Below are 27,820 nucleotides of genomic sequence, written 5' to 3' on the forward strand. Positions count from 1 at the left end.
CTCAATCACCTTGCATGGTATACAAGTCAAGGACACTGGCCTTTAGTTCAGTGCCTCCTGTCTGTCACCCTTTTTGTACATTGAGACCACATTTGCCGTCTTCCATATTTCTGGTAGGTCTCCCGTCTCCAGTGACCTACAATAAACTATGGAGAGTGGTAAGCAAAGTCCCTCTGCACACTCTTTCAGTACCCATGGCGAAATCCCGTCTGTACCAACAGCCTTTCTCACATCCAGATCCAGCAGGTGTCTCTTGACTTCATCTCTCGTAATTTCGAACCCTTCCAAGGGCGCCTGGTTTACTTCCCCCTCTCCTAGCGCAGTGACCTCACCTTGTTCTATTGTTAAAACCTTCTGGAACCTCTTGTTGAATTCTTCACGAAACTCTTTTTCATTCTCTGTATACCTGTCCTCGCCTGTTCTAAGTTTCATTACCTGTCCTTTAACTGTTGTTTTCCTCCTGATGTGTCTGTGGAGTAGCTTCGGTTCGGTCTTGGCTTTGTTTGCCATATCATTTTCATAATCTTTCTCTGCTTCTCTTCTCACACTAGCATACTCATTCCTGTTTCTCTGGTATCTCTGCTTTCTGGTGTTCTGTTATTCCGGAAGTTCCTCCACGCCCTTTTGTTCAGTTCCTTTGCTTCCATACATGCCCTATTACTCCATGGATTCTTCTTTTGCTTCTCGGATTTTTCCTATTGGGCCGGGAAAAACCTGTTTACTGCCTCTTGACACTTTTGGGTGACATAGTCCATCATGTCTTGTACAGACTTAACTCTGAGGTCTGTGTCCCAAGGTATTTCCCTTAGGAAACTTCTCATCTCCTCATAATTCCCCTTTCGGTATGCCAGCCTTTTGTTTCCTAGTTCTTTTTTGGGAGGAGATAATTCCTAGCTCTACCAGGAACTGAAAGATCAATACACAGTGATCACTCATTCCCAAGGGGGCTTCCCACGAGGGAGGAGTGTGAGTGTGAGTGTGAGTGTGAGTGTGAGTGTGAGTGTGTGTGTCTTGCAGTAGGATCTCCTGCTCCATAAGCTGTATAAGGCATTTCAGATTTATTGGAATTATTTGCTATTGTATGTTCATATAAATTTATTTATTAACATAAATAATTTGATAATGATGTAAGACTTCACCGAAAATTGAAAAGCTGATAATTTTCAAGAATTTATTAACCGTAAACCGGTCTAGGCGGTGGGTACGGTCTTGACGGTGGGTATACGGTCTTGACGGTAGGTACGGTCTTGACTGTGGGCACGGTCTTGACTGTGGGCACGGTCTTGACTGTGGGCACGGTCTTGACTGTGGGCACGGTCTTGACTGTGGGCACGGTCTTGACTGTGGGCACGGTCTTGACTGTGGGCACGGTCTTGACTGTGAGCACAGTCTGGGCGGCACGAATTAAAACCCTTGCACGAACCACTCAATAGTTACTTAAAAACAGATTGTTCGCTAAAAATAAATGATTATAATAATTTTGTATGCATCATGTTATCTATATTTTAGTCAATTTCAATATTTAACACACGTTTATCCACGCCCCTAATATCGCTTTATATTCTCTGACGTCAGTGGTGATGAGTTTGTACCGTAAAGTATTTGGCAAACACAACAATGTTTATCGGACGTCAGTGAGTTATTACGCCTGCCGTGTTTTGTTTTTTTTAGCTCTCGAGAGGCGCTAGTGTTTGCCAAATATACTTCGGGTTGACTTAAGAGGGCGTGAGTCGTGTTGTGTGGCGGGGTGTGGTGACGGGGGGGGGGGGGGGGGGCAGGGTGTGGTGACGGGGGGGCAGGGTGTGGTGACGGGGGGGGGGGGGGGGCCAGGGTGTGGTGGCCGGGGGGTGGGGCAGGGAGTGGTGGTGTTGACACACTATACTGAACAAGAAGTGACCAACTTGACCTTCAAGATTGGGACTAAGGACTCAAACATTAATACGATCGATTATCATTTTGCTATTTGTTAAATCAGTCAATTGATCTGACCTGGAATATGAATAAATTTTTCGCTAAAAATACATACCTGTGTTGACCAAACCACACACTACAAACTGAATAGACGACGACGTTTCGATCCGTTTCGATTATCAAGTCGATTGTATATTAAATTATAACATTCCTGTATTAAAATATTTTCTCTACAGCATTTAGATGAAAGCTGCTTCATTTGATTGATCAAATCGCGACATATATGTTCTAAACCATATTTCTATTTTTGTTAACAAACTTAGATTTACCTTTATTCTTATGTTCTTATGTTCTTACAGGCCTATCGAAGCACCACTAGGTGCTATATATTTAATAATTCATTGTGTCGGGGGACAGGCAGCCAGCGTGTACTCATACACGCTAGGTCTTCCCAAGCTTGCAATCCCACAAAATCTCACTAACTCCTGAATACCTACTTTCTGCTAGGTGAACAGACTCATTAAGTGATAGGAAACGCGCCCAACCAATAGTCCCGCCTGGGATTCGAATCAGGAATTCCCGATTGCGAGTCGAGAACGAACCCGACTGTATAATTGGGACCTAAATTTCCACAATTACTCAATGACAATCTGTACTGCAGGATTGTGGGCCAAGGAAGTGCCGATGGTGACCTTCCAGGCTGACCTGTGGCCCCGCAATGACTCCTGGCTCTGGTGGCAGGGGCCGCCCATCCCCACCATGACCCAGGTGAGTACCATGACCCAGGTGAGCACCATGACCCAGGTGAGTACCATGACCCAGGTGAGTACCATGACCCAGGTGAGTACCATGACCCAGGTGAGTACCATGACCCAGGTGAGTACCATGACCCAGGTGAGTACCATGACCCAGGTGAGTACCATGACCCAGGTGAGTACCATGACCCAGGTGAGTACCATGACTCAGGTGAGTCTCTACCAATTACCTAAGTGCGAATCGTGGGCTTTGGTAAATATTTTATCATTTCTATTTATATTATAAATTAAATGCTTGCCTTCTGTGGACAACCGCTTACTTTCCCTGCATATGAATGTTGTGTCCAGCGGTGATTGGGGCAACCAGCTTAGTGGTTTGTAATATTTACAATTGTATGTCAAACAATGGCAGTCTTGTAGTCATATTATTAAACAAACACGGAAACTCCTTCCTTCCACTCCCTGCAGTACAGACATGCAAGCAATTCCCACTCTCTGAGGGAAATACTGGCAAGCTTCCCATTCCCTGCGGTACAGACATGCGGCTTCCCACTCCCTGAGGGACAAGCATTGAGGCTCCTCACGTGGAGGTTCTCTCTTCCCTTGAGGACTGACGTGGAGGTTCATCCTGTGGGCAGTAGTCGACCCCATACCCATCGTGTGGGTGGTGTATTGGACCCCATATCCATCGTGTGGGTGGTATTGGACCCCCATACCCATCCTGTGGGTGGTAATGAGCCCCCATACCCATTCTACAGATGGTAGTGGACCCTAAACCCATCCTACGGGTAGTAGTTGACCCCATACCCATCCAGTGCGCAGTATTGGACACCATAGCCATCCTGTGGGCGGTAGTAGGCCACATACCCATCCTACAGTTGATGGTGGACTCCATAGCCATCCTATAGGAGGTAGAGGACCCCATACCCATCATATGGGTGGTAGTGGAGCCCATACCCATCCAACAGGTGGTAGTGGAGCCCATACCCATCCAACAGGTGGTAGTGGAGCCCATACCCATCCAACAGGTGGTAGTGAGCCAGATTCTTTGGCTAACTTATCAGCTCTATCATGCATTCGGAGGCCAACATGAGATGGAGACCAGATGAAATGGACTCTGTTACCATCCTTAATAATTTTGTTGTATTTGTGTCTAGCTTCGGACACGAGCATGTTACAGTTATGTCTTAAAGAGTTGAGAGCAATTAAGGATGATTTTATAACCCAGCAGAGTTTTGCCTCCAGTTTCATATGGAAGTAGTGCAAGGTGCACGTGGTGGAACAGACTACATGCGGGGATACAGAGTACATATGCTGGTAGCATTGGACCCAATACTCATCCTGTGGTCGGTTGTGTAGTATACCCTACTCTATACGTTTTCTACAATACATAATATATGATGCATTTTCTTCAATCTGTATAGAGCATAATCTATTGTATATATCTTAATTTGAAATATATATATTACAATTGAAATATTTACAGATAATAATTCATAGAATAATTATTAAAATTTACTGAGAACTACCAAGATTTCTTAAAACTAAACTACGAGCCTTCAATAGGATGAAGCTGATCCAATGTACTCGATTCTGTTAGTTTAAGGACTTGCCCGAAACGCTATGCGTGCTAGTGGGTTTACAAGATCAGATTCAGATGTTTATTCAGGTAAGGTATATACATACAAGTGATGTTACATTAATGGATTGATATATAGATAGAGCTAGTACATACAATGCCTAAAGCCACTATTACGCAATGCGTTTCGGGCAAGAAAAACATTAATATCTAGAACTTAATACTAATTGGGCATAAAGAATAAAAGATGTTGAGAACAAATACAAATAAAGATAAAAAAAAAGGGGGAACATGACTGAAAAAGCAGCACAAATACAATAGGTTGACAAACAGTGTTGATTAAAAAAAAAGAAAAAAAAAGAAAATAACAGACATGGGTTGACAATAGAGGAGTGAGGTAGATTACAGGGAATTTATTAGGTAGTGTTTAGTTTTTATCTTAAACTGGTTGAGAGAGGTACAGTCTTTAACATGGTTGGGAAGGTCATTCCACATTCTGGGCCCCTTGATTTGCAGAGCATTTCTAGTTTGATTAAGACGTACTCTAGGAATATCAAAACTGTATTTATTTCTGGTGTGGTGCTCATGGGTTCTGTTACAACCTTCTATGAAGCTTTTAAGATCAGGATTGGCATTATAGTTTAGCGTTTTATATATGTATAATACACATGAGAGAATGTGCAGTGACTTAATATCTAACATATTAAGAGATTTGAGTAGGGGTACCGAGTGATGTCTGGGGCCAGAGTTGGATATTGTTCTAATAGCGGCTTTGTGTTGGGTAATTAGAGGACGTAAGTGATTTTGGGTAGTAGAACCCCAAGCACAAATACCATAGTTGAGATAAGGATAGATAAGGGAGTAATAGAGAGTCACCAGAGCAGGGCGTGGTACATAATATCTGATCTTAGAAAGAATGCCCACAGTTTTTGAAACTTTTTTTGATATATTTAGAATGTGTCCCTGGAAATTCAGCTTGTGGTCAATGAGAATGCCAAGGAATTTGCCATCTAATTTGTTACAAATTTGGGTATTGTTTATTTTGAGATTTATAAGACTAGAGGATTTATTGCCAAACAGAATATAGAAGGTTTTGTCAATGTTAAGGGTGAGTTTGTTGGCAGTTAGCCAAAGATGGACTTTATTTAGCTCAGTATTTACTGTGGCATTTAGAGCAAGAGGGTCAGGACTGGAGTAAATGAAGGTTGTGTCGTCAGCAAATAGAATTGGTTTGAGGTGTTGGGAGGCATTTGGAAGGTCATTAATGTAGATGAGAAAGAGGAGAGGGCCAAGTATGCTGCCCTGAGGAACACCAATGTTGATGGGAATGTTAATTCCCATCATGTTAATTCAACTTATGTTAATTCAACTTATTTTCTATATTCTCTGTAAACCCCCAAAGTAACTTCTTGTTAAAAATAATTAAATAAATAAATGGACACCCCTGAGGGACAGACGAAGGGGTTTTCTTACCCCGAGGGACAGACGTGGGGGGGTTTTCTCCCCTCTGAGGGACAGACGTGGAGGCTCTCTCTCTCTCTCTCTCTCTCTCTCTCTCTCTCTCTCTCTCTCTCTCTGTCTCTGTCTCTGTCTCTCTTTCTTCCTCCCCCCCCCCTGAGGGACAGACGTAGAGGTTCTCTCTTCCTCTCACGGACTGATGTGGAGATTGTTGTTTCCCCTGAGGGGCACACGTGGAGGTTCTTTCCCTCCCCCTGAGGGACAGACGTGGAGGATCTCTCTCCCTCGAGGGAGAGATGCAAAGCTTCCACCGGCTTTTCCTGAGGGAAAGATATGGAGGCTTGAGGGGTTAAACTAAAATGAGGGATTAATTTTCCATTCCACGAGTTTTGAATGGTTAAACGCCTTGTGTTTAAAACGTCAGAGGATGACGTAACGTGATTGGTTACATAACCTCAGTAGGGTATGTGATTGGTCACTTTTGTCCCTGATGATGCACTGCGATTGGCCAAGCACTCTAAAGGCAAATGTTTTTTCACTTTGATCAAATCAAAACTACTGCTGTATTGTCAACACATGGATAAACTTGGATCAATTAAAGCTTGTGTTGCCTATACAAACAGTCTTGCAAATGAATTTCAGGTGTAACTTTATTATGCACAAGGTTATCCACAATGGCTCGGCATGTTATTAACTTGTGTGACAGTGAATTTTATTTAATAAATATTTAACATGATTCAGTGGTTAATTGGTTCTTACAAACAATTCATATTAAATAAAGCCACAAATATGAAAAAGATTGTGCCAGACTCTATGATCATTGTGCCATATTATTATTTATTAATTCAAAAAAGTTTTTCATAAATCTTTTATTCATAAAGCTGTACATGCATAATTGGGAAACTTACACATTAATTACAGGGCACAATGACAACATAGCCCATATATATCATTATTAGTATAAATAAGATAATTACATTTTTTTTAAATATTATTACTTCAATAAAATAATGATAAAATATTTACTCCAGGTAACATTCTGCACTCATCTAACACTCCGTCGATTGCGCCGCATGGTGCCTTTGGTCTCCTACTCCACCCTCCGCACCGACAACGAGTTCCTCATCGGTTAGTAAGAAGGAATTGTAATAAGAATGTCCTAAGTGCATTGCATTCAACCATGTCAAGGCCAGTACACTTCATGATTTTATTTAGAAACTACATTTGACCATAAGAGTTATGTCGATCAAGAGCAAGATAGTTCATATTAATTAACACATATATTCGTTTACATATGTCATAAATGACTGTGAAAAAGTTGCTTCAGTTCATTTTTTCGAAGGTGTGAGAAAAACACCATACTGGGAATAAATATTTAATTTTATTTTTACATTATATTGAAAATGTTGCAAATTAATGTTTGAAGCCATGGATTGCAATGTAATAATAATAAACAATGTAACATTAAAAGTGATAACAATAGTACCAAATGCTGCACACACAAGAGTGTCAAATAACACTAACTGGCAATTAAAATGATTTACATGTCAAACCAAGTGTCAATTAATATATAGTGCATGTAGCATACATGGAAAATTTTTATAATATATAAAGTAAAAATGTGATAACATTGGATACAACAATGACTTGTAGAATGATGATGGGGAGGGAAAGGGTTACAGTGAAGCCTCCCCACCTGCCAGGTCAGCTGGCATGGAACCCCCCATTCCACCAGGACAGGGCAGACGAGCATGCTGCACCAAGGCAGGAGATTTAAGAACGGCCTAATGTACATGTTGTCCCACTGACAACACGTGACGGGACAGTCCCACTGTCCCATCACCCCACTGACTTGATGAGATCCAAGGGAAGATTGTTGTACCACATCTGCATGACATGGCGAATTTAGAAGGTGAGGATGGCACAACCCTGTGGTGTGATGCAGAGGGACCCCAGGGCTGTGGGTAGGGCATTCATGAAATTGACGTGCTTGACCAAATACCCCATCTGTGCATGAGAAGAGAGGGGCCAGGATGGGTGCCTCTCTGAATGAAGAAATTCTGCAGGGCCTACACTAGGTAGTTGGGAGCTAGTGGGGAAGATCTGAGGCAAGGGGAAGGGCATCTGTCCTGTTGTGCTTAAAGTAGTGGAAGAAGAGTGTAATATATGTTTGGAAGATGCAAAGCTGTTAAAGGCACAGTGTGGATGCTACACTGCATGGTGACTCCCACGCTTCCACATAGGTTGGCATGAAAGGCAAGGAGGAAGACCATGTAGCATACCACATCATAGCTGCTGAAGTATTGCCTACAGAGAGAGTCCACTAAACTCTGGAAGAGATGGTGTGGGGGCCCATTTGTCACTGTTTTTTGGCCCGCCTTCAGCATTTGGGTGACAATGAAGGACTGCGGGGGGTCTGGATATCCATGTAGCTTGTGTATGAAGGCTATGGCACAGAGGTAGGAGTGCAGGATGCACTAGCTGAGGCCCTGGTTTAGTGACCATTGCAAGAAGTTGACCATGAGGAGTGAGAGAACTGCGAGAAGGTTCTTTGGTTTTAAGTACCTCTGGCTGTAGTTCACATACTCAGCCCAGTTGATCTCATATATGCATTGTGTTACGCTATAGGGAGGCTGTGAGTGTTGTTCACATGCCAAGTGGAAGTTGCATGGCCATCCTCTTGCATTTGCTTGTATGGTCAGGCATACATGAAGCATATCTGTAGAAGGTTGGGAGTTGTTCTACTCTCCGAGCCTGGCCTGGCCTGAGGCCAGTCGTTCCTGTGGGTAGGACAGCACTGTCTTCCTTGTGTATAGCATCACATAGATAAGTCTTTGCCAGCTTCCCTGTGGGCCCACAGAGAAGTTGCCAAACTCTCTTGCAGTTGCTTTAGTATCCGCCTGATAGTGTTCCAGTCGCCCGCGAGAGGGGAGGGGGTGTTCCAGAGGCAGCATGGAGCTTGTGCATCTGGGTGTTGCACATGCTGCAGATGGTAGAGTCATCAGAGGGATAACCCAGTGAGGTGGGGATGTGATAAGACAGCCTGCACCTCTTGAGTGGTAGCAGAGTTCGCCCCCCAGGTGCCAGTTGGTCCTTTGCAACACTCGTCTTCCACTTGGTGTACAGCATTGGGCAGGGAACTTCGTGGAGTGCAGTCCTGTAAGAATGAGCACAATGAGTGTGGGCAAATCGGGAGGGGGAGGAGGGGAACCCAAGCAGCAGCGGCATGTAAGATTGAAATAAAAAACATGTCAACCAATCAACCAGGTACGTCCAGATAAAATTACAATAGTAATACAATTTCTTCAATAATGAGAAATAAAATGAGTTTAAGTTTATTTAACGATTCTACACTTCATGCCGTTTACTGTATTCATTGATTCATCAAACATTACTTGGAACCAAATCAACCCATTACGGAAGTCCTCAATAGTTGCCACAATAGTATTTTGTCTTTATTAGATAATTTGTAGCCATGTGGTCTAGTATGTTTGTTTGGAAACCCTATCATTATAATTACCTTTAACACCAAGAAGGCACACTAACATAATATTTACATTGAGAAGCTAAATTAGAGGCAAGAGGTGTTCGGGGTTTATAGCAGTCCCCGTGGCACAGTGGTAGCACACTCACCCTGCACTTCATGAGCACTTTGGCCTGGGTTTGTATCTTGGCTGGGAAGGATTGACTTGGCACCAATCCTTAATTGTATGCCTCTGTTTTACTAGCAGTGACTGGGTAGCTGGTTGTTAAATGATTAGTGGGTTGTATTCCAGGGAAACTAGTGGGTAAGGCTATGGGAAGGGAAATCTTTCAGCCTGCTAACAGGAAGCCGCAGTCCACTCGTACTCGTACCCACCTGTGTGTGTGTGTGTGTGTGTGTGTGTAATAAAATATATAATATATATATATATATATATATATATAATATATATATATATATATATATATATATATATATATATATATATATATATATATATATATATATATATAACTGAAAACTCACACCCCAGAAGTGACTCGAACCCATACTCCCAGAAGCAACGCAACTGGTATGTACAAGACGCCTTAATCCACTTGACCATCACGACCGGACATAATGAGGTGATAGCCGAGGCTATTTGAACCACCCCACCGCCGGCACTCGGATAGTTATCTTGGGCATAGCATTTTACCAAATCACCTCATTCTTAGGGGCACACGTGAGGAACACAAATGCGAACAAGCCAGAATGGTCCCCTGGACAATATGCAACTGAAAACTCACACCCCAGAAGTGACTCGAACCCATACTCCCAGAAGCAACGCAACTGGTATGTACAAGACGCCTTAATCCATATGTTCGAGTCACATATGAGTATGGGTTCGAGTCACTTCTGGGGTGTGAGTTTTCAGTTGCATATTGTCCAGGGGACCATTCTGGCTTGTTCGCATTTGTGTTCCTCACGTGTGCCCCTAAGAATGAGGTGATTTGGTAAAATGCTATGCCCAAGATAACTATCCGAGTGCCGGCGGTGGGGTGGTTCAAATAGCCTCGGCTATCACCTCATTATGTCCGGTCGTGATGGTCAAGTGGATTAAGGCGTCTTGTACATACCAGTTGCGTTGCTTCTGGGAGTATGGGTTCGAGTCACTTCTGGGGTGTGAGTTTTCAGTTGCATATTGTCCAGGGGACCATTCTGGCTTGTTCGCATATATATATATATATATATATATATATATATATATATATATATATATATATATATATATATATATATATATATATATATATATATATATATATATAATAAAGTCCAAGGTTTATTATATATATATATATATATATATAATAAACCTTGGACTGGCTTCAGTAGAAATCTCCAGACTTCCTGTGGATTCAGTGGAATCCCAAGTTGTATAACTTATTTAAAGTCATGGTACAGGGGTACGGTACACGGATGGGAGTTAATTGATTGCTGGTTCGAGTCACCTCATTGCTTCAATTTTCTCATCATTATCATTATTATTATTTATTGTTATTAATATTATTGTTGAGAAAATCAGTTGGAGCAGTGTGGGGATTTGAACCAGCATCCTGAATATCAGATGCTTGCCTTGACAATTAGAATCAGTAGAGTCCACTAAGCAGGAATCCACTAAGTCCACAGTTTGGAGACCCCAGCTGGTGCCACAACCAGGTTTCTCTCATTGATATTTCATGCCATTGTCATTTCTTTGTATTATTATGTACTATTATGTACAACGGGCTCACCATAAACCATGCTGCTTGGAACTTTTTGTTCCGAGTAGCTGAATCTATAACAGATTTTATTATTAATTCAAATAAAATACAAATACAGTGGTACCTTCGTTTACAATTGTAATCCATTCCCAGAGACGTGTGGTCAACCAAAAATTTGGAAGAGGGGAGGAGAGGTGTTAGTGTTTGGAAGGGGGAGTCCCTTTCCATTATAACATCAGGCAGTGATGACGTTTCTGGGGTACTCTCTCTCCTACGTTTTGCCTGCATACAACTAGGACAGTACAGACTATACGCGTACGAACAGACATCATCTTCCAAGTAAATCGTTGTACACCAATTCAAATTTTACAATGAATTTGATGTCGTATACCAACAAATTCGTCCTCTAGGGCAATCGTCAACTGAGGTTCCACTGTATAGTGATCAAAATAATAACTGTGACATTCATCCTGATTAAAATTTACAGATACTGTATCATCAGATTCGTGATGATGCTAAATGCCTTACTTTCAATGGTACTACAGTATTGAAAAAATGTTAGTAAGGTCCTTTTGTATTTAAATAATAGTATAATTAGCTTAAAATTATGATGTAACATTTGATCCTGCTGCAGTATTAGACACAAGCTACTCATCTCTGTATTTCACCTGCTGTGACCTGCTGGCCTGGAGGAAGCTCATGACCTTTGATGTGTTCTACCCTATCCACATCTGTCTGGCAGTTGACTTGTCCACTCGGAACCTTACCGTCGTCTTGAATGATGAGGTTAGTCTAACATGGGTGAATAAATCGACAATTAAATAAAATTAGTAATAGTGTAATGTAATACAGTATAAAGAGCTTTTACCCTGGCTTGTACTCATAACCCATTTTTTTTCACCCGATTGCCAGTTTATTCCTCTATCCAATCCGCCATACTCACTTCTAGGAACTCAAACCTGGAAATGCCGCAAAGATTCTGCCAAGGGTTGGCAAGCTATCTAAGCTTCTAACTAGTTTTACACAGCTTCCAGGAGCACCTGTGGAAGGGAATTATGGTTTTTGTTTATCCATATGCTCTGAAATACAGTAACACTGAATACACCTAGTTCGTGTAACACATCAATAAAAGGGCATTTATATTTCTGAGTTTAAGGTAAAAATATCACTGTTACTCCTGTCATGGGTGCTTCCGAGAATTGTCTAAAATTGGTTAGTTGCTAATCCTGTTACCTGTTATTGATTTCAAGGATCAATGTACCCACGGCCCAACCTTTGATCATGCCTCCTGGTTGCTGGTCTGATCAACCAGGCTGTTCGATGCGGCTGCTCGAAGCCTGATATACGAATCACAGCCTGGTTGATCAAGTATCCTTTGAAGGTACTTAATTGTCTTAGCATACCAATTTTACTTCTGCTTTTCAGTGGGGCTATTTTGCACATTCTGCCATGCCTTCTGGTCTTATGTGGTATTATTTGTGTATGTGGATTTGGAAACAGTCCTTCAAATATTTTCCAAGTGTAAATTATTATGTATCTCTCCCACCTGCGCTCTAGGGAAAACATTAAATTTTTTTAGGCGGTCCCAATAATTTAATGTTTTATTGAGTGGAGGTAAAAAATCTATGAGCTCTCCAGGTCAGCAATTTCTCCAGCTTTGAGTGGAGTTGTTAATGTACAAAAATACGCCACTCTAAGAGAGCACTAAAGTCTTGAAAAGTATCATCATTGGCACAGCATCTGTTGTTTGGAAGATTTTTGTTATCCAACCTGTCATTTTTATTGCAGTTGTGGCAGCAACTTTGTTGTGTTCTTTAAAGGTAAGGCCTTCCAACATGATTCAAATAAAATTACTCTTAAATCTGTAACATTGCTTTTTCTTTCAATAGTGTGGTTTGACTGTTTTATATGTGATTTCTGCTTTGATGATTTCTTTTCCATACTAGAGTCATTTGGAACTTGTCTGCATTAACATCATTACACAGAGTAATTACACTATCGAGATGCATCAGTGAGAAAATCCATAGTAACCATGATGTGGGTTTGAACCAATGCACTAGGCATTCCCAGGCACATGCTCTGGACAACTATACCATGACATGGTCACAAGGATTGATACTTGGGGTACTACTGCACCCTCTAGAGTTCTTGAGGCTTCAATTGAAACTAAACTAGAGTGTCACAATGCCCCATGCACAGCCTAGTACCCCAGGTTGCAATCCATTTGACCATGTCGTGGAATTGTTGTCTAGAGCATGTGCCTGTGAATATCCAGCGCATAGATTCGAACCCTCATCACGTTTCCTACAGATTTTCTCATTGAACATCACGTTACTTTCTGTGGCAAATTGAAAGACTTGAATAACATCAGATTGGAGGTTTGCTGTGTCCTCTATATTGGCTAATCTCATGAAAATTCTAGTGTAACTGCAATGGAAGATTCGGTACTATAGTTTGCATCCTTGTCTGTGTCTGATATGAGGATGAGAGAAAAGTACAGGAGAAAGCAAGGTACCTTGGGGAACTGAACTTTTCACTGTGGATGATTCAGATTTTACTTTGTTGACTATTACATTCTGGATTCTGTTAGTCAGCATTTTGTTTGACTTCCTGGCATTTACGACCACGTAATAGTGGTATAGCAATCATGAGAGCAGGAGCACCCAGTTTTGAACCCATGTTCCCCAGGGTTACATAGATACTGTGATTCCATATGGTTTATGAACTTACTTTTTAGCACTGTTACGATGATTTTTATGATGTTGGAGCTATTGGTCCATAAATTTTTGCATCAGCTTTACTACCTCCTTTGTGAACTGACTCAATCTCCACTGTTTTAAGTATGTCAGGAGATAACACCAGTATTTAGGCTCAGTCTCCAAAAGATGTTTAGGGCCTGTGATGTGGTTTTATACAATTCTTAATGAATATAGAATTGCAGGAGTCTGGGCCTGGTGCAGAGTGCATAGGTATGCTGTCTATGACTACTCCAAAGTTGAGTGGGGGTTGTCATAACATCTCTTATATAGTTTGATGGTGGTGTCACATTCATAATTTGTTTGGATCATTGATCTGCAAGGTGTTCAGAGGTTCACTGAAAACAGAATCATACTGTAACTTCAGCATTTCACTCAATTCATTGCTGTAGTCTGTGAAGGTTCCGTCACCCCTTGCACAAGGCCCCCAGCAGACTCTTTGATGAATCTTCAAATTAGTCTTATAGGTGAGATGTTGGCAGAGTAAATAGTGATGACCTGGCAATCAATAGATCATGAGCTAGGCATGGAATATGTTACGGGCAATCATGTGATAATCGTGATGACTGTTTCAGGTGTGGAGTGATGTGCTGGAGTACAAGAAACCACTACTGGAGAACGAGACGGGGGCCATAGTGCAAGGGGGTGGATACATGCTGCTTGGGATTGACCAAGACGAGTATGGTGGTCTCTTTAAAAGTATGCAATCCCTCTGTGGCGACCTCACTGATCTTCGGCTTTACTCTGTTTTCCTGCCTCTTCAAAAGATGATCGATTTTGTTAGCTGTTTACCCATGGAAGTCGACCACCAGCCAGTAATTGATCTAACACAAATGCACCTCTTCATGCAAGGTAAAGCATTAAAAATGAGCAATGTTAGCCAGAAATCACAGTGCGCACACAGAGTAAATGCATATAATCTAATATTTCCTGTACGTCTCTCGTTCCATGCCAGCGTTGGATTGTGCCACAAAACTGGGGGACATCTGGGACTGCCACAAAACAACAGACAGAATGAAAATTTAATAGATCTTGTGATGCCATACCAAGACATCTGTGGAGATGATTACATTGAGAGTGTCTGGCTGGGACTGAAAGGAGATCTCACAACATATACCTGGAGGCATTATCAGACATGGCAGATCCCATCACTACTGAAGATCTCCTATGAATTCCTTTATCAGACTGAAGCTGTATCATGCATAAGTGTATCAATTGCTCCTAAAAGCTCAAAGTGGCATGGATTCTGGTTTCCCACTAACTGCAATAACACCTTGATGTGCACCTATTGTGAGTATAATGACACCATCATTCTACGGCTGAGAGGACTGTGTGGCGCTTTGGGCTTCGACACAGAGTTTATATTAACAGAGACTGAAAATCGACTAATCTTTCTAGGAAAATCTGTTTCACGAATCACCTGGGGAACAGAGAATAATACTATTCAGGCTAATGACTCGTGGAACTTGATCCACGAGGAAATGGACTTTATACGAGGACAAATGCTGCCCTCACAAGGCATCTTCCCTATTGGCCGACACAGGTGGTATATTGAAAGTGACAGGTGTGGCAGCAACAATTTGACCCTCTCTTTCAGCATCTGTCAGCTGGGCGAGTTCACATGTGATGATGGGACCTGCATACCATTGGACTACCGCTGTAACTTAAATATTGACTGTGAGGATCAGAGTGACGAGGCCGATTGTGAGGTTTGTTAAATGTTCATGATGTAAATGGATAATAATTTGGTATGAAATAAATTAAATCCTCTTGTGGAAGTTTTTGCATAGTACAGAGAGAACGTGCTTTTTGTTGACAGGTGGTGGTTATTTCGGAGAATTACAACCAGTTACTGCCACCACCTGGACCACAATCCGGGCGCCCAATGTTGGTAGACATTGATGTTAACATTGAGTTCATCAAGAAGTTGGATGTAATGAGCTTCATGCTGGAACAAGATCTGCAAGTACATCTCCTCTGGCATGATTCAAGACTAAAGTTTCGCCAATTACGACAAGATCCAGCTCTTAATGCAGCAGACGAAGGAATGATATGGACGCCAGAGATAGAGATGCGGGGAGAAATGAACAGCTACACTCATGTCATTACCCACACCAGAGAGACAGTGGTTCTCAGGGAAACATCCCCATTACCTGACAACACAGCCATTGCTAAGGAAGGTATGACAAATATTTTTTATTAATGTATAGAATATATTCTTGAATTATTTAATTTGACTGCCTTTGGGTGTCCATAAAGAATTCTTAACTTAAATATTCGTAATTTGAATGAGAATATAGATTATTTGTTAAAATCCTTTGTACTCAAATTTGATGACATAATGCCAACATAATGAGGTAATACTTAAGGTGAGGTCTCACAAACTGGGGAAGGCAGATCTTTGGGTGAGAAACAGGAATGGGATAACCAGCCAGGAATGCTTGGCACCAGAGCTGAACTGGCCACATGAGAGCCAGAAGGATACAGTTCAAATTGTTATTGTGTTAGGTGTTATTGCATATTGCTTACCCACCATTTATTCTTTGCACAGTTACTTGCAACTGCCACTTCTTGAGATCATACCATTGACTTGGTGACTGGTTACTGGCTCAAGCAGTCCGTAACACCATAGGTACCTAATTTTCTTCAAGCAGTAGTATTTTCTTTTTAATTCTAACCTACGGTATACTAAATTCTGATCTTGGCTCCTGGTAGCAAGATGTACCAGGACAATGGAACCCACCCCTGCCTAAGGCATAACTGGACCAGCATTTAGCTCAAGGAGTTACTGAGGGGCCATCCCAGAAAAATTTACCCACACATTTATCAGAGCACTAGGAGGTGTTTGACCACATTCAGGCAGGCTTGCTATGTGCGATGCTCTTTCTGTTGGACCATGAGCTCTAATAAATACAAGGGATGATGGTACCTGCATCATGTTACCCAGCTAATCTACACTGTGTTGCCAAGCCACTAAGGTAGCCAGTGACTGAAAACCTTTTCATTCCCTTATTTTTTTCAGGAATACAATAAGCCTTTTATCTTTTTTTTTTTTAGCCTGGTCTGTATTTAGTTAAGTCTTGATATTTATTATTGTTTAAATATGATTTATACTTTTAGTAAAAACTTTATAAATATCTCAATATAAGTGCTTGGAAATATGGAAGAATCAAGATAAATTTAAGAGATATTGTAGCATTTTCTGAGGAAATAATTTCTTATATTTCTATTTAAATACTGTACTTGTTTGTGGAACCTTAACCTTTATATGACTCCAATTGCTATCTGCAATTACTTATTATGCTTGAATTCCCATATGAATTTTATCTGCCTATATTTCTGACTAATTTCTGGGGGGAGCCCGTCAGCTCCCCGGAGCTATCCAGACTGATATTGCTAATGTCAGACTTTGGCATCACTCGTGTGTATGGAGTTCTTTAGGCCTACCAGGGACCACGAGCCAGAACCTGGTCCTCTCAGAGAGGCACTAGGAGCAATGGCCTATAGAAACCCACATGTGATTGGACGCATTCTCTGTCTGCCATTGACGGGTCAGGCACCCAGAAAGATAAGCATCCCTAAACAAACCCCTATTCTGGTTAAGAAATTGCTACTGAGAGCCAAACTAGTGGATAAAACTCCCCTAACAAAAATGAGCTAACGAGCATGACGTTACTATATCGCCGCGCCGCTGTCTGCACAGCTCCCCCCTCCCCTTGGTGAGGAATCCCAAGACCTCACCTCATACCGAGGTGAGGTCTTGGGATTCCCAGACCCCTCGCGCCGGCTACCTAAAACCCCAGTTCTAATGCTGATGCGTTAGGCAGAGGTCGTGTGCTCTGGCTCCAGACTTGGTCTCAGCTCTGTGCCTTGTGGCGTGGTGGCTGTCTTGTAGGGGGTGTGTGAGCCAGGAGTAATTCTTCCGTATTCGGGCTGCATGCGCCTAGGGTTCCCTTCCCTAGGTGCCTGGTAAGTACTGCCCTTGGGGCCACCTTCCACAAGTTCCTTGGGTTCTGCCTCTGGCCGTTTACTGCTCAGTTTTCGGCCGCCCTTTGTGGGCTAGGGTCTTCCAACTCCCTTGTTCACCTTAGGGTAGAAGGCAGTTTGCACTGGTAAGGGGCGCAGGGTACTGCGCAAATTGTTTTCGCCAATCATAACGGCTGGCTCTGTTTCGCCTGGGTATACTGTCCTCTTGCGGGGTTTTCTTTTTTCTTTTGATTGCCTGCCTGGTGGGGGAAGGTCTGCCTTGGTTTTGGCCCCGTGTACTGAGTGCTCTTCTCTATTTCGGTGGTACCCCCATGAGTGTACACGTCCTGGGGGTTCAGTTCCATCTGGTTCCTTGCCAGCATGGGTTTCCAGCTCTGCTTGCTCGGTGTTCACACCTGAGGTTTTCCCGCGGCTCTGCCTCTTCCTATGCTCGATCAGTCCATGGTGGGGCGGGTTAGGTTCTGCCTCGAGTCTCTCACCATCTGTTGGTGTTCAGGTGGCTTCGTTGATAGTGTCCCACCTGCGTGCTTCGTCGCAGCGGCGATGTGGGGTTTTTTGGCGGTCCTTCCTTTTTCTTTTTCTTTTTGTCCCTTCGTAGGTTTGCTGTGTTTTGTTGGTGTGGTCTTGTCCTTCTCTTGTGGAGGTTCAGAGCCATCATCTTGCCACATACTGTCGCCTTGTCTCGTGTGGCGCTGGTGGAGTCACTTCTGGTTGTTCCGGTTTTGGTGTTCCCTCTGCACCAATTCACGAGATGTCTCTAGTGTAGTTCATCTCCAGCCTGCTCTTGCCCCGCTTGAGCCGTCCTGGTTCTTGGATTGGGTGCTCTCCTCTCTTCTCCTCAGTTTGTTGTGCCCCTTCGGTTCTGGATTATTTTCCGAGGCTCGTTTCTAGTTGGTGTTGGCCTCTGGGGGCCGAGTCAGGGTGCTTCATTCTCTCCTCCGGCCCCAGGGTTTCTGTTCTTTTGGTCCTCGTGATAGGTTTGTTTGCTTGCAGCCATCTCCTTCTTTTCTGGCGGAGACTGACATGGCTGCTTTCCGGAGGGGTCCTTGGGTTGTTGATGCTTGGTTGGTCTGGCCGGGGGTGCATCATGTGTTGTGTTCGGTTGCGGCGCTTCGCCATTCTTTGTGTGCCATGGCTGCCGTGACTGGGGTCATGCTTTGGGTTGCTCCAGTTTCCTTTCTTCCCTGTTCCAGGGTGCAGTTCTCTCGGGTTGTCCGCGGGGTGGTTTGTTCCAGCCAGCATGCAGTCTATCCCCATGCCCACAACATTCGTAGGTTGGTTACGCATTCCTTCGTTGATGTTCCTGGGCCTGTATGGCCTTGGGTAGGCGGTTGCAGTCTTTTGTCTCCACTTCGAGTTGGGGGGTGAGCAACGTCCGCCTCCTGGGTAGGTCCCTCTCTTTTTCGTCTTTTGATAGGTAGCTCCAGGGAGCCAATGGGGCTCCCTCCAGAAAACCAGTGTTGTATGTAATGAAACGTCATTTTCTGGGAGACCCCTGGAGGCTCCCCGGCAGCCCTCCCTCCCTCCCTCCGGTCGGCAGTTTTTCGCGTGTTTTGATATCCAGCCTCAGAACGTGGGTTTTGGGTAGCCAGCGTGAGGGGTCTGGGGCTCCCCCTTCCCCCTCCCAGGGAGGAGGGAGCTGTGCAGACGGCGGCGCAGTGTGGTGACGTGGTGACGTCATGCTCGTTAGCTCATTTTTGTTACAGGAGTTCTGTCCACTAGTTTGGTTCTCGGTAATAATTTCTTAACCAGAATAGGGGTTTGTTTTGGGATGCTTACCTTTCTGGGTGCCTGACCCGGTCGATGGCAGACATAGAATGCTTCCAACCACATGGGGGTTTCTATAGGCCATTGCTCCTCATGCCTCTCTGAGGGGGCCAGGTTCTGCCTCGTGGTCCCCAGTAGGCCTAAAGAACTCCATACACATGACTGATGCCAAAGTCTGACATTAGTAATATCAGCCTGGATAGCTCAGGGAAACCTCCGAGTCTCGCCCAGAAAATGGCATTTCACTACATTCAACGCTGGTTTTTTACCATTTGCACCATGATGTAGGCCTTTTATTTAGCTGAACTATTTAAGAATAATATAATTGTTACTTATGAGATTAATCTTTGCTAATTCAACAGAATCTGTCATACGTTACTCGTGTTATGAGGTAAATATGATGCAAAATGGATTGACTATGGCTATTTATTTATTTATTTATTTATATATATACAAGAAGGTACATTGGGTTTGCAAGAATACATTGGATAGTACAGTATTTACATTCTTGTAAAGCCACTAGTACGTGCAGCGTTTCGGGCAGGTCCTTAATCTAGCAGATAATTTTAAGTAGGTAATTTCTATCAGAATTGATAAATGATAAAGATACATTGCAAGAGAAAATGAGATGAGAGAGCTTAGTAAGTATATTAAAGCACATTGTTATATTAAAGCTCTGATTGATTACATTGACAGCTTGATTAGTAATTTAAAACAAGATTAATAGACACCATACAGCAGATTGACAGCACATATAAGACAGCAATGATCACAATGGTAAAGATGTTCAAATTGGGAACATAAAGGTTGGGAGATTGGGTAGCAATAGATACAGTGCAATTTTAAGGCAAAAAGTGAAAAACTATGAAGATGAAATTAGGTACTTTTTAGTATTGATTTTGAATGATGTAAAAGTTGGACAGCTTTTCAATTCAGTAGGGAGTGAGTTCCATAAACTGGGTCCCTTTATTTGCATAGAGTGTTTACACAGATTAAGTTTAATTCTGGGGATATCAAAGAGATATTTATTTCTGGTGTAGTGATGATGGGTCCTATTACATCTGCCCAGGAAGAGTTTCAGACAAGGATTTGCATTTAAGAACAGGGTTTTGTAAATGTAGTTGACACAAGAGAATTTATGGAGTGAGATTATGTTTAGCATGTTTAGGGAGTTAAACAAGGGGGCTGTGTGTTGTCTGAAAGCAGAATTTGATATTATTCTGATAGCAGATTTTTGCTGGGTGATGATGGACTTGAGGTGGTTTGCAGTGGTTGAACCCCATGCACAGATACCATAGTTGAGATAGGGATAGATTAGTGCATAATATAGAGAGATGAGAGCAGAGTTAGGTACATAATATCTGATTTTGGAGAGTATACCAACTGTTTTAGAGACTTAGTTATGTGTTGTATGTGGGTACTGAAGTTGAGTCTCTTGTCTAGGAATATGCCAAGAAACTTTCCATCATTTTTATTGCTAATGTTTACATTGTCTATCTGTCTATCATTGTCAATCATTGTCTATCTATTAGCTTGGCTAAACATATTTGACAATTTTGGTACACTTTTTTTTATGAAATACCCTATGGTATTTCATAAAGTGTGCTAGTGTATCAGGCACAGATGTGAATAATCATTCTACTAATTTTATAGCATAAAAGATTGAAGAGTACGATACCTGGCTTCTACTCAGAGACCAGGGATTGAACTTCCAGTAGAATCGAGGAATATTTTTTATGTACTGTAGCCTGTATCTAGCTGTTAAAACATTTACAAAACTTATATTACCCTTGTTTTTAATGCATTTACAGATTTAGGTAGTGTATATGTTTTCACTTAACAGACTTGCTTTATGAAGGGTGGAGCAATCGGTTGAGGAGCAAGCATCGCCTCACTGTGACCTCGGCTTGCCATATGGACCTCACTTATTATCCATTTGACTCTCAGCACTGCTCACTCACCCTACTCCTCGATAAGTGTAGCCTTCATGATGTATTTATAAATAACACAACCGTCATATTCACCGGAATGAAGCTTCTACTGGAATATAACGTGAGATTATTTTTAAAAGAAAATTCTAATTGTAGTCAAATTGTTATACTGTATATAACTAATTTAGAGTAAAAAATTATTTGAAAGTTAATGTTCTGGGGGAAGCTCATTGTGGCTCCCTGTAACTACTGTCACTGACAGTGTACCAATTATTGGGTGCATCAGCCACGGAGTTTTATAGGCCTACCAGGGACCAGCACTAGAACCTGGCCCCCGCAGGGAGTGGTGACATTTATATATTTATGCCACCACCAGGGAAGGCATTCAGAAAATCAGCGAGACAAAACGGACCACAACTAGCTTCAATCGCCACCGCAGCAAGAACCTCTGGACCTTCTCAACAATATAAACAAACAATTGAAATCTCTTGAAAGTTGGCAGTTGTCAACTTTCTGTTGGGTAGTTGTCACCTTTCTGTTGGGTAGTTGCCACCTTTCTGTTGGGTAGTTGCCACCTTTCTGTTGGGTAGTTGCCACCTTTCTGTTGGGTAGTTGCCACCTTTCTGTTGGGTAGTTGCCACCTTTCTGTTGGGTAGTTGCCACCTTTCTGTTGGGTAGTTGCCACCTTTCTGTTGGGTAGTTGCCACCTTTCTGTTGGGTAGTTGCCACCTTTCTGTTGGGTGTTTGCCACCTTTCTGTTGGGCGTTTGCCACCTTTCTGTTGGGCATTTGCAACCTTCCTGTTGGGTGCTTGCCACTTTCTTGTTGACTATTTGCCATTTTTTTTGTGAGGCTATAGCTACTTTTTTGTTGGGCGGTAGCCACTTTTCTATTGGGCATTTACTACTATTTTGTTGGGCAGTTGGCACTTTTTTGTTGGGCATTTTGGAATTTTAGGCTCGTAACAAAAAATTACCAAATGCTCAACAAAAAAGTGGCAAAATGCCCAACAAAAAAGTGGCAAAATGCCCAACAAAAAAGTGGCAAAATGCCCAACAAAAAACCAGCATTGAATGTAATGAAACGCCATTTTTCTGGGCGAGTCCCAGAGGTTTCCTGGAGCTATCCAGGCTGATAGGGATAGTCCTAACTTTTGGCATCAGTCAACGTGGGTGGAGTTCTAGACTTACCGGGAACCATGGCCAAAACCTGGCCATGCTCCTCGTGCCTCAGAGGGAGCAATGGCCTATAGAAATGCACATGTGATTTTGGAACATTCTATATCTGCCATCGACTGGGACAGGCACCCAGAAAGGTAAGCTCCCCAAAACACACCCCTATTCTGGTGAAACCAACGAAAATAATGAACCAAGTGGGTGGAACTCCCCCAAGGGAAAACGAACAAGCAAGCATGACGTCACACGAGCCGCACCGCATGTCTGCGGAGCTTCCCCCCCTCCCTAGGAGGTGGGGAAGGGCAAGCCCCAGACACCCGCGCTGGCGCTCCACACCTCCTGTTCCAAGGCTGGATATCAAAATACTGTACTGTACACGAAAACCGCCGACCGGAGGAAGGGTGGGTTGCCAGGGAGCCTCCGGGACACGCCCAGAAAATGACATTTCATTACATTCAATGCTGGTTTCTGGGGATAGCCCCAACGGCTCCCAGAGCTACTTCACCAAATACTAAGGAAAGAAGGGGACTTGCTCGGAAGGCGGTCGGTGCTCCACACCTCAACTCGAAGTCGAGACAGGTTGCAGACGCCGACCCAAAGTGACAAAAGGCTCGACTAGGCCCAGGAACGTTCACGGAGTAAGGTGCTTCCAGGACCCTGTTCGACCGCTAAAAACCCTGCACCCGAATGTCAACCCATGACATGTTCCCCAAAACGGCAGCCAGAGCAGCGAATGTACGAACGTCATGGGCACGGGGATAGACTGCATGCTGGCTAGACTTAATAACCCTGCAGACGACCTGACAGACCCGTACCCGCGAACAGGGAAGAAAGGAAACAGGATCAGCCCAAAGCGTGTCCCCGAACACACAAGCCGTGGTGCGCAAATAATAGTGGAGGGTCCCAACCGGACACAAAACGTGATGCACCCCCGGCCTGACCAATCAAGCATCAACAATCCAAGGGCCCCTCCAGAAAGCAGCAATCTCATTCTTCACTGGAAAAGGGGACGGCTGCAGACGAACAAACCTAACTCCACGACTGAAGGAGCAGAAACCCCTGCATCAGCAAGCATGAAGCTTCGAGACCCGAGGCCTGGAGGCCAATGCCAACAGAAAAAAGAGCCTTCAAAAAACAATCCTATACCGAAGGCGCCAGAACAAACTGAGGAGAAGAGAGATAGGATAGGACCTCAACTCGACTTCGAGTTGAGGTGTGGAGCACCGACCGCCTTCCGAGCAAGTCCCCTTCTTTCCTTAGTATTTGGTGAAGTAGCTCTGGGAGCCGTTGGGGCTACCACCAGAAAACCAGCGTTGAATGTAATGACATGTCATTTTCTGGGCGTGTTCTGGAGGTTTTCGGCTTCCTGCATCTCTCCAGTTGAGGTGCGGGTGGCCATTGCGGCTTACCTCCTGCGTGACCTGGATTATGCCTCTATAATGGATCTGTCTTCCTTCTGGTTTGGGCCTTCGTCTCCATACTGGGATTGTTATGAGGTTCCGGAGTCCTCCTGGTTAGCGGACTGCCCTTTGTTTTCGCTGGATGCTTGGGACACCCTCTGCCATTCCCGCATGCATGAGTGGCGTGAGGCGTTGACTGTGGTCCAGGTTTACTTTGGGGGTGACTTTGTGCACCTTAATGAGCGCTTCTTCGCTCCAGCTCTTCTGTGGGATGTTGGTGTGGTTCAGCTTCATTGGCAGCGCTTATGGCTGAGGATTTGCGCGCTCCTGCATTTCCCTTATTTCTTTTCCCTCCTGGAGCTGTCTTCGGATTGGCTTGTGGAGGATGTAGAGGTGCTTGGGGCTGTTCCTGGGTCTAGCGCCTTGGCCTCGGCTGCTTGTGAGTCGTCTGTCCTCTTGAAGCTGTTTGCGCCGATCCTGCAGGATGTGCTGTTGCGGTTTTTCCCTGCCTGCCTTGCATGTGCAGATGATGCTTGCTTCCTCCTTGGAATTCGCTTGGGCCCTGGCTCTTAGATTGTCTTCGCCCTTTTGTCCTTTGCTATTTGCTGCTTCTACGGTTGAACAATATATGCAGGCAGCCTCTTCCAGCTGCCACCCTATGTCTGACCTGTTGGTTCTCTGGGGCTCAAGGATGGGTTCTTCCAGGAGGGGTCGTGCCAGGGCCCGCTGTTCTGCCTGTCGAGGTGGGCCACAGGTGCCAGTTTCGGAGCCGGTGCAGCCTTCGGTCCCGGCTGCGCCTGGTCGGTGCGGTGCTCACTCTGTATGCCGGTCGGATTTTTGTAAGGGGCATCGGCTCTTTCACGGATCGCCCAGTTGACGGGGTGATGGGGGAGGCTTGCTCTGTTCGCTCACACCTGGTTCCATGATTCATGGGCTTTTCAGGTCGTTTCTCGCGGCCTTCGGTGGCGTTAGGTGGCTCCTCCTTTTTTGGGGGGTTCGGAGCTGGCAGGGCAGGCCTCTTCTCCTGCGCTCTGTCAGGTCGTCTTGGAGTGGGTGCGCTTGGGCATGGTCAAAACGACGACGTCCCTCACGTGGGTTTCCCGCCCGTTTCCAGTCCCATGTGCGGACCTGCAGTTCATTCTGGACTTGTCCCGTCTGAACCCATGGGTTTTTTGCCTCTCCTCTCAGTTGACCACTCTGTCCCAGGTCTGGCTTCTTTTGGAGCCAGGCGCTGGGATGGTGTCCCTGGACCTCAAGGACACATATTGGCACGAGGTTCAGGGACTGGCTCGGTTTTGTTGTGGGGCATCAGGGTTACTGCTTTCGTTGTCACCTATTCGGGTTGAACCTGGCACCTTGCGTGTTCACATGTCTTACCTGGGTCGTTGTGGCTTGTCTGTGTCTGTTAGGTGTTCGGGTGTTGGCTCACCTCGACAATTGGTTAGTTTGGGCTCCCAGTCGGTCCACGTGTCTGCTTGCCAGGGGTGTGGTGCTTTCCCAGCTAGCCGGGTTCGGGTTCCTGGTGAACTGGCGGAAGTCCCATCTGGTTCCCTCCCAGGTTTGGGCCTTGCTGGGTTTTGTGCGGGACACTTGGACCCCTGCCTTGTCTCTTTGTCCGGAGTCTCTCCTTCGGCTGCGGTCCCACGTGCACTGATTTCTGAGGGGCTCCCGTGTCACCCGGGTATTTTTCCGCGGCTCTGGCTCTTTCAGAAGATTGGCCCAATCTGTTACGAGACTGGTTCTCCCTTCTCCTCGAGTCTTGGCAGGAGTCCCTCTCCTGCCAAGCACCTGAATGGCCCTCGGAACGAATCCAAATGACTCCAGGAGACACAGGAATGCACAACAGAAACAAAGGCCAATGACCAGAAGGCCAGCCGCCCCAAGCACTGATGAGAAGGGAAGCTGAGCATGAAGCCACATGGGAACCACAACCTAAAAAAGAACAAGGATAACATGTAACCAAGGATGACACCCCTGGCCATGCCTGTGTGTGAGGGAATGACAAAAGCTACATAAAGATCCTGTCTGCTTGCCAGGAAGATGCTGAAACTTCAAATGCAACCAATAAGTAAATAGACCAAAATGCAAAGAACACAACATCTAACAATGAGGTATGAACCGGGTCTCAAAGGCAGAACAGAAAAAACCCTCTTGAGCTGCCATAGGAGGGACCCAAGAGGCAGGAACCTCTAGTCTAGAGGAATAAGCTTGACAGACACAAAAAGAAGGTGGAATCTAACCTAAGGAGGAGGGGGGAGCTGCATGCAAAGCATATGAACACAGGGAGGGGAAACATGAACACCCATTCCCTTGCAAAAAATGGCGTGGGCAGAACCAGGAACCACATGGTTAAACAGTGCCCACACCAGGCTTCTTCACAAGGCCCAGAAGATGCCGTTGAGGGCCCTGGGATAGCCTGCATCCACATCCACCACCCAGGACAGAAACCTGAAATCCAAGTTAAGAGGGGTTGGCTAAAAGAAATACCCATAAGTCCCAGTAGGACAAGCAGACTCGACTGACTGTGCCCACATTGGAAGGGGTAACCCTAGGAGCCATCCAAGCCACATAATGAGCAAAAACCTCAGTCTGACCCAGAAACCTACAGATGCCTCCGGGCTAGAAGCAGGAGGGGAAATGGGGGCGAACCACACCCCCATTAAGGTGGTAAGGAAGAGGTTTGGATGGAACATAGGAAAAGGTAACCAAATACCTCCAATTCCAGATCCCTAATTACTAATGGGACAGCTACAGGGCATCCAACCAGGCACTCAACCCAGACCACTACAAACCAAAACAAAAATCAGTCTCTGCCAAAGAAGCCTGAACTACATCAAGGGCGACAAGGCAAAGCCATATGGGAAAGCAACCCCCACAGGACCCAGGGTCAAAGATGCCACCGACCCAACAGGTAGCACAGCAGAGGCAAATGGGCTGAATGACATGTGACACATACAGAGAGCATCTCTCAAACTCTCACAAAGTGAGAGCAGGTTTGGGATGAATATCACTAGGACCACCAAACCCACAGGGAATTTCCATGGCTGAAAGGAAATTATCCAAGCAGAACATCCAAGCACTGGGATACTATGCCAGATCCTTAATTGAAGGAAGTCTTGAGAATCTATATGCAATTCAGTATGCATATATAGACAATATAATAATCTAACACAGCAGCTGCTTATATGCCTGTGAAGGAGTACCTCAGAATGCTATAGTGTAGCATACAAATACTCAGTGTGCCCCAAGCCAGCCAATGTCACTCCCAACCTGAGTAAAAGCAGAAAAATCCGAAGATACCTTACTCGCCTTTGGCGAGGGCCACCACAAGTGAAGAGGACCTCTGAGGAAATGATCCCCCACACCCCAGAGGAGATAATCTTAAAATGCAAGGGCAGCACTAGGGAGCACATAGGAAAGAGTATCCTGTGCTCATGTATCCCCAAGCACTCTTGATGTCTAGGCTCATGTTACACTACAGTATACAGAAATACCAACAAAGGCAAAAACCATCACTTAATGGTATGTAACAGCAAAACACTGAAGCCTAAGCAGCAGAGCGATGACCTGGCACAGTACACAGCATGGAACCGAGGCTGGATGAGGTGGCTGATCGTTAGTTGCTTCACCCCTTCCCCACAAACCAAGTGGAGGAAGTGAGGCAATTGACGTGGAGCTAGTTTCAAGAGATTTGAAATTTCAAGATAATTTGTTCACATTGTTGGGAGAGTTCTTTTGGCAGTTCTGGAAGCTGCAGTCTTGATTGAAGACAGCAGTGGTGATGGCATAAATACATATATAAATGTTACCACTCCCTGCACCTCTGTGAAAGGAGGAATCAGGTTCTGGTTCCCGGTAGCCTATAGAATTCTATGG

The 27,820-nt window shown here is 44.3% G+C and overlaps 2 protein-coding genes across 8 annotated transcripts in view; one reads left to right on the forward strand and one right to left on the reverse strand.

Annotated features, from left to right (window-relative positions):
• Positions 1-27,820, forward strand: part of LOC123754971 (uncharacterized) — a 46,927-nt gene that overhangs the window by 16,913 nt on the left and 2,194 nt on the right. For 3 of the 4 annotated variants that reach the window (XM_069332884.1, XM_069332885.1, XM_069332883.1), the window contains 6 exons: positions 2,573-2,679; positions 6,735-6,831; positions 11,564-11,715; positions 14,261-15,394; positions 15,505-15,865; positions 21,283-21,491. In XM_069332884.1, the coding sequence (XP_069188985.1) occupies positions 2,596-2,679; positions 6,735-6,831; positions 11,564-11,715; positions 14,261-15,394; positions 15,505-15,865; positions 21,283-21,491 (2,037 nt within the window). In that variant the 5' untranslated portion in view covers positions 2,573-2,595. Of the gene's footprint in view, positions 1-2,572; positions 2,680-6,734; positions 6,832-7,481; positions 7,616-11,563; positions 11,716-14,260; positions 15,395-15,504; positions 15,866-21,282; positions 21,492-27,820 lie in introns of those variants that run through there. The other variant, XM_045737325.2, reaches the window with a different exon arrangement.
• The window catches only part of LOC123754972 (zinc finger protein 271-like), a 47,589-nt gene continuing 26,833 nt past the window's right edge, over positions 7,065-27,820 (reverse strand). For all 4 annotated transcript variants that reach the window (XM_069332891.1, XM_069332889.1, XM_069332890.1 and 1 more), the window contains 2 exons: positions 11,598-11,721; positions 7,065-8,860 (listed from right to left, as the gene is read on the reverse strand). The gene's annotated coding sequence lies outside the window, so the exon portion shown is untranslated. The remainder of the gene's footprint in view (positions 8,861-11,597; positions 11,722-27,820) is intronic.

Source organism: Procambarus clarkii, chromosome 28 (assembly GCF_040958095.1).
Source record: "Procambarus clarkii isolate CNS0578487 chromosome 28, FALCON_Pclarkii_2.0, whole genome shotgun sequence".
Classification (NCBI taxonomy): Eukaryota; Metazoa; Arthropoda; class Malacostraca; order Decapoda; family Cambaridae; genus Procambarus; species Procambarus clarkii.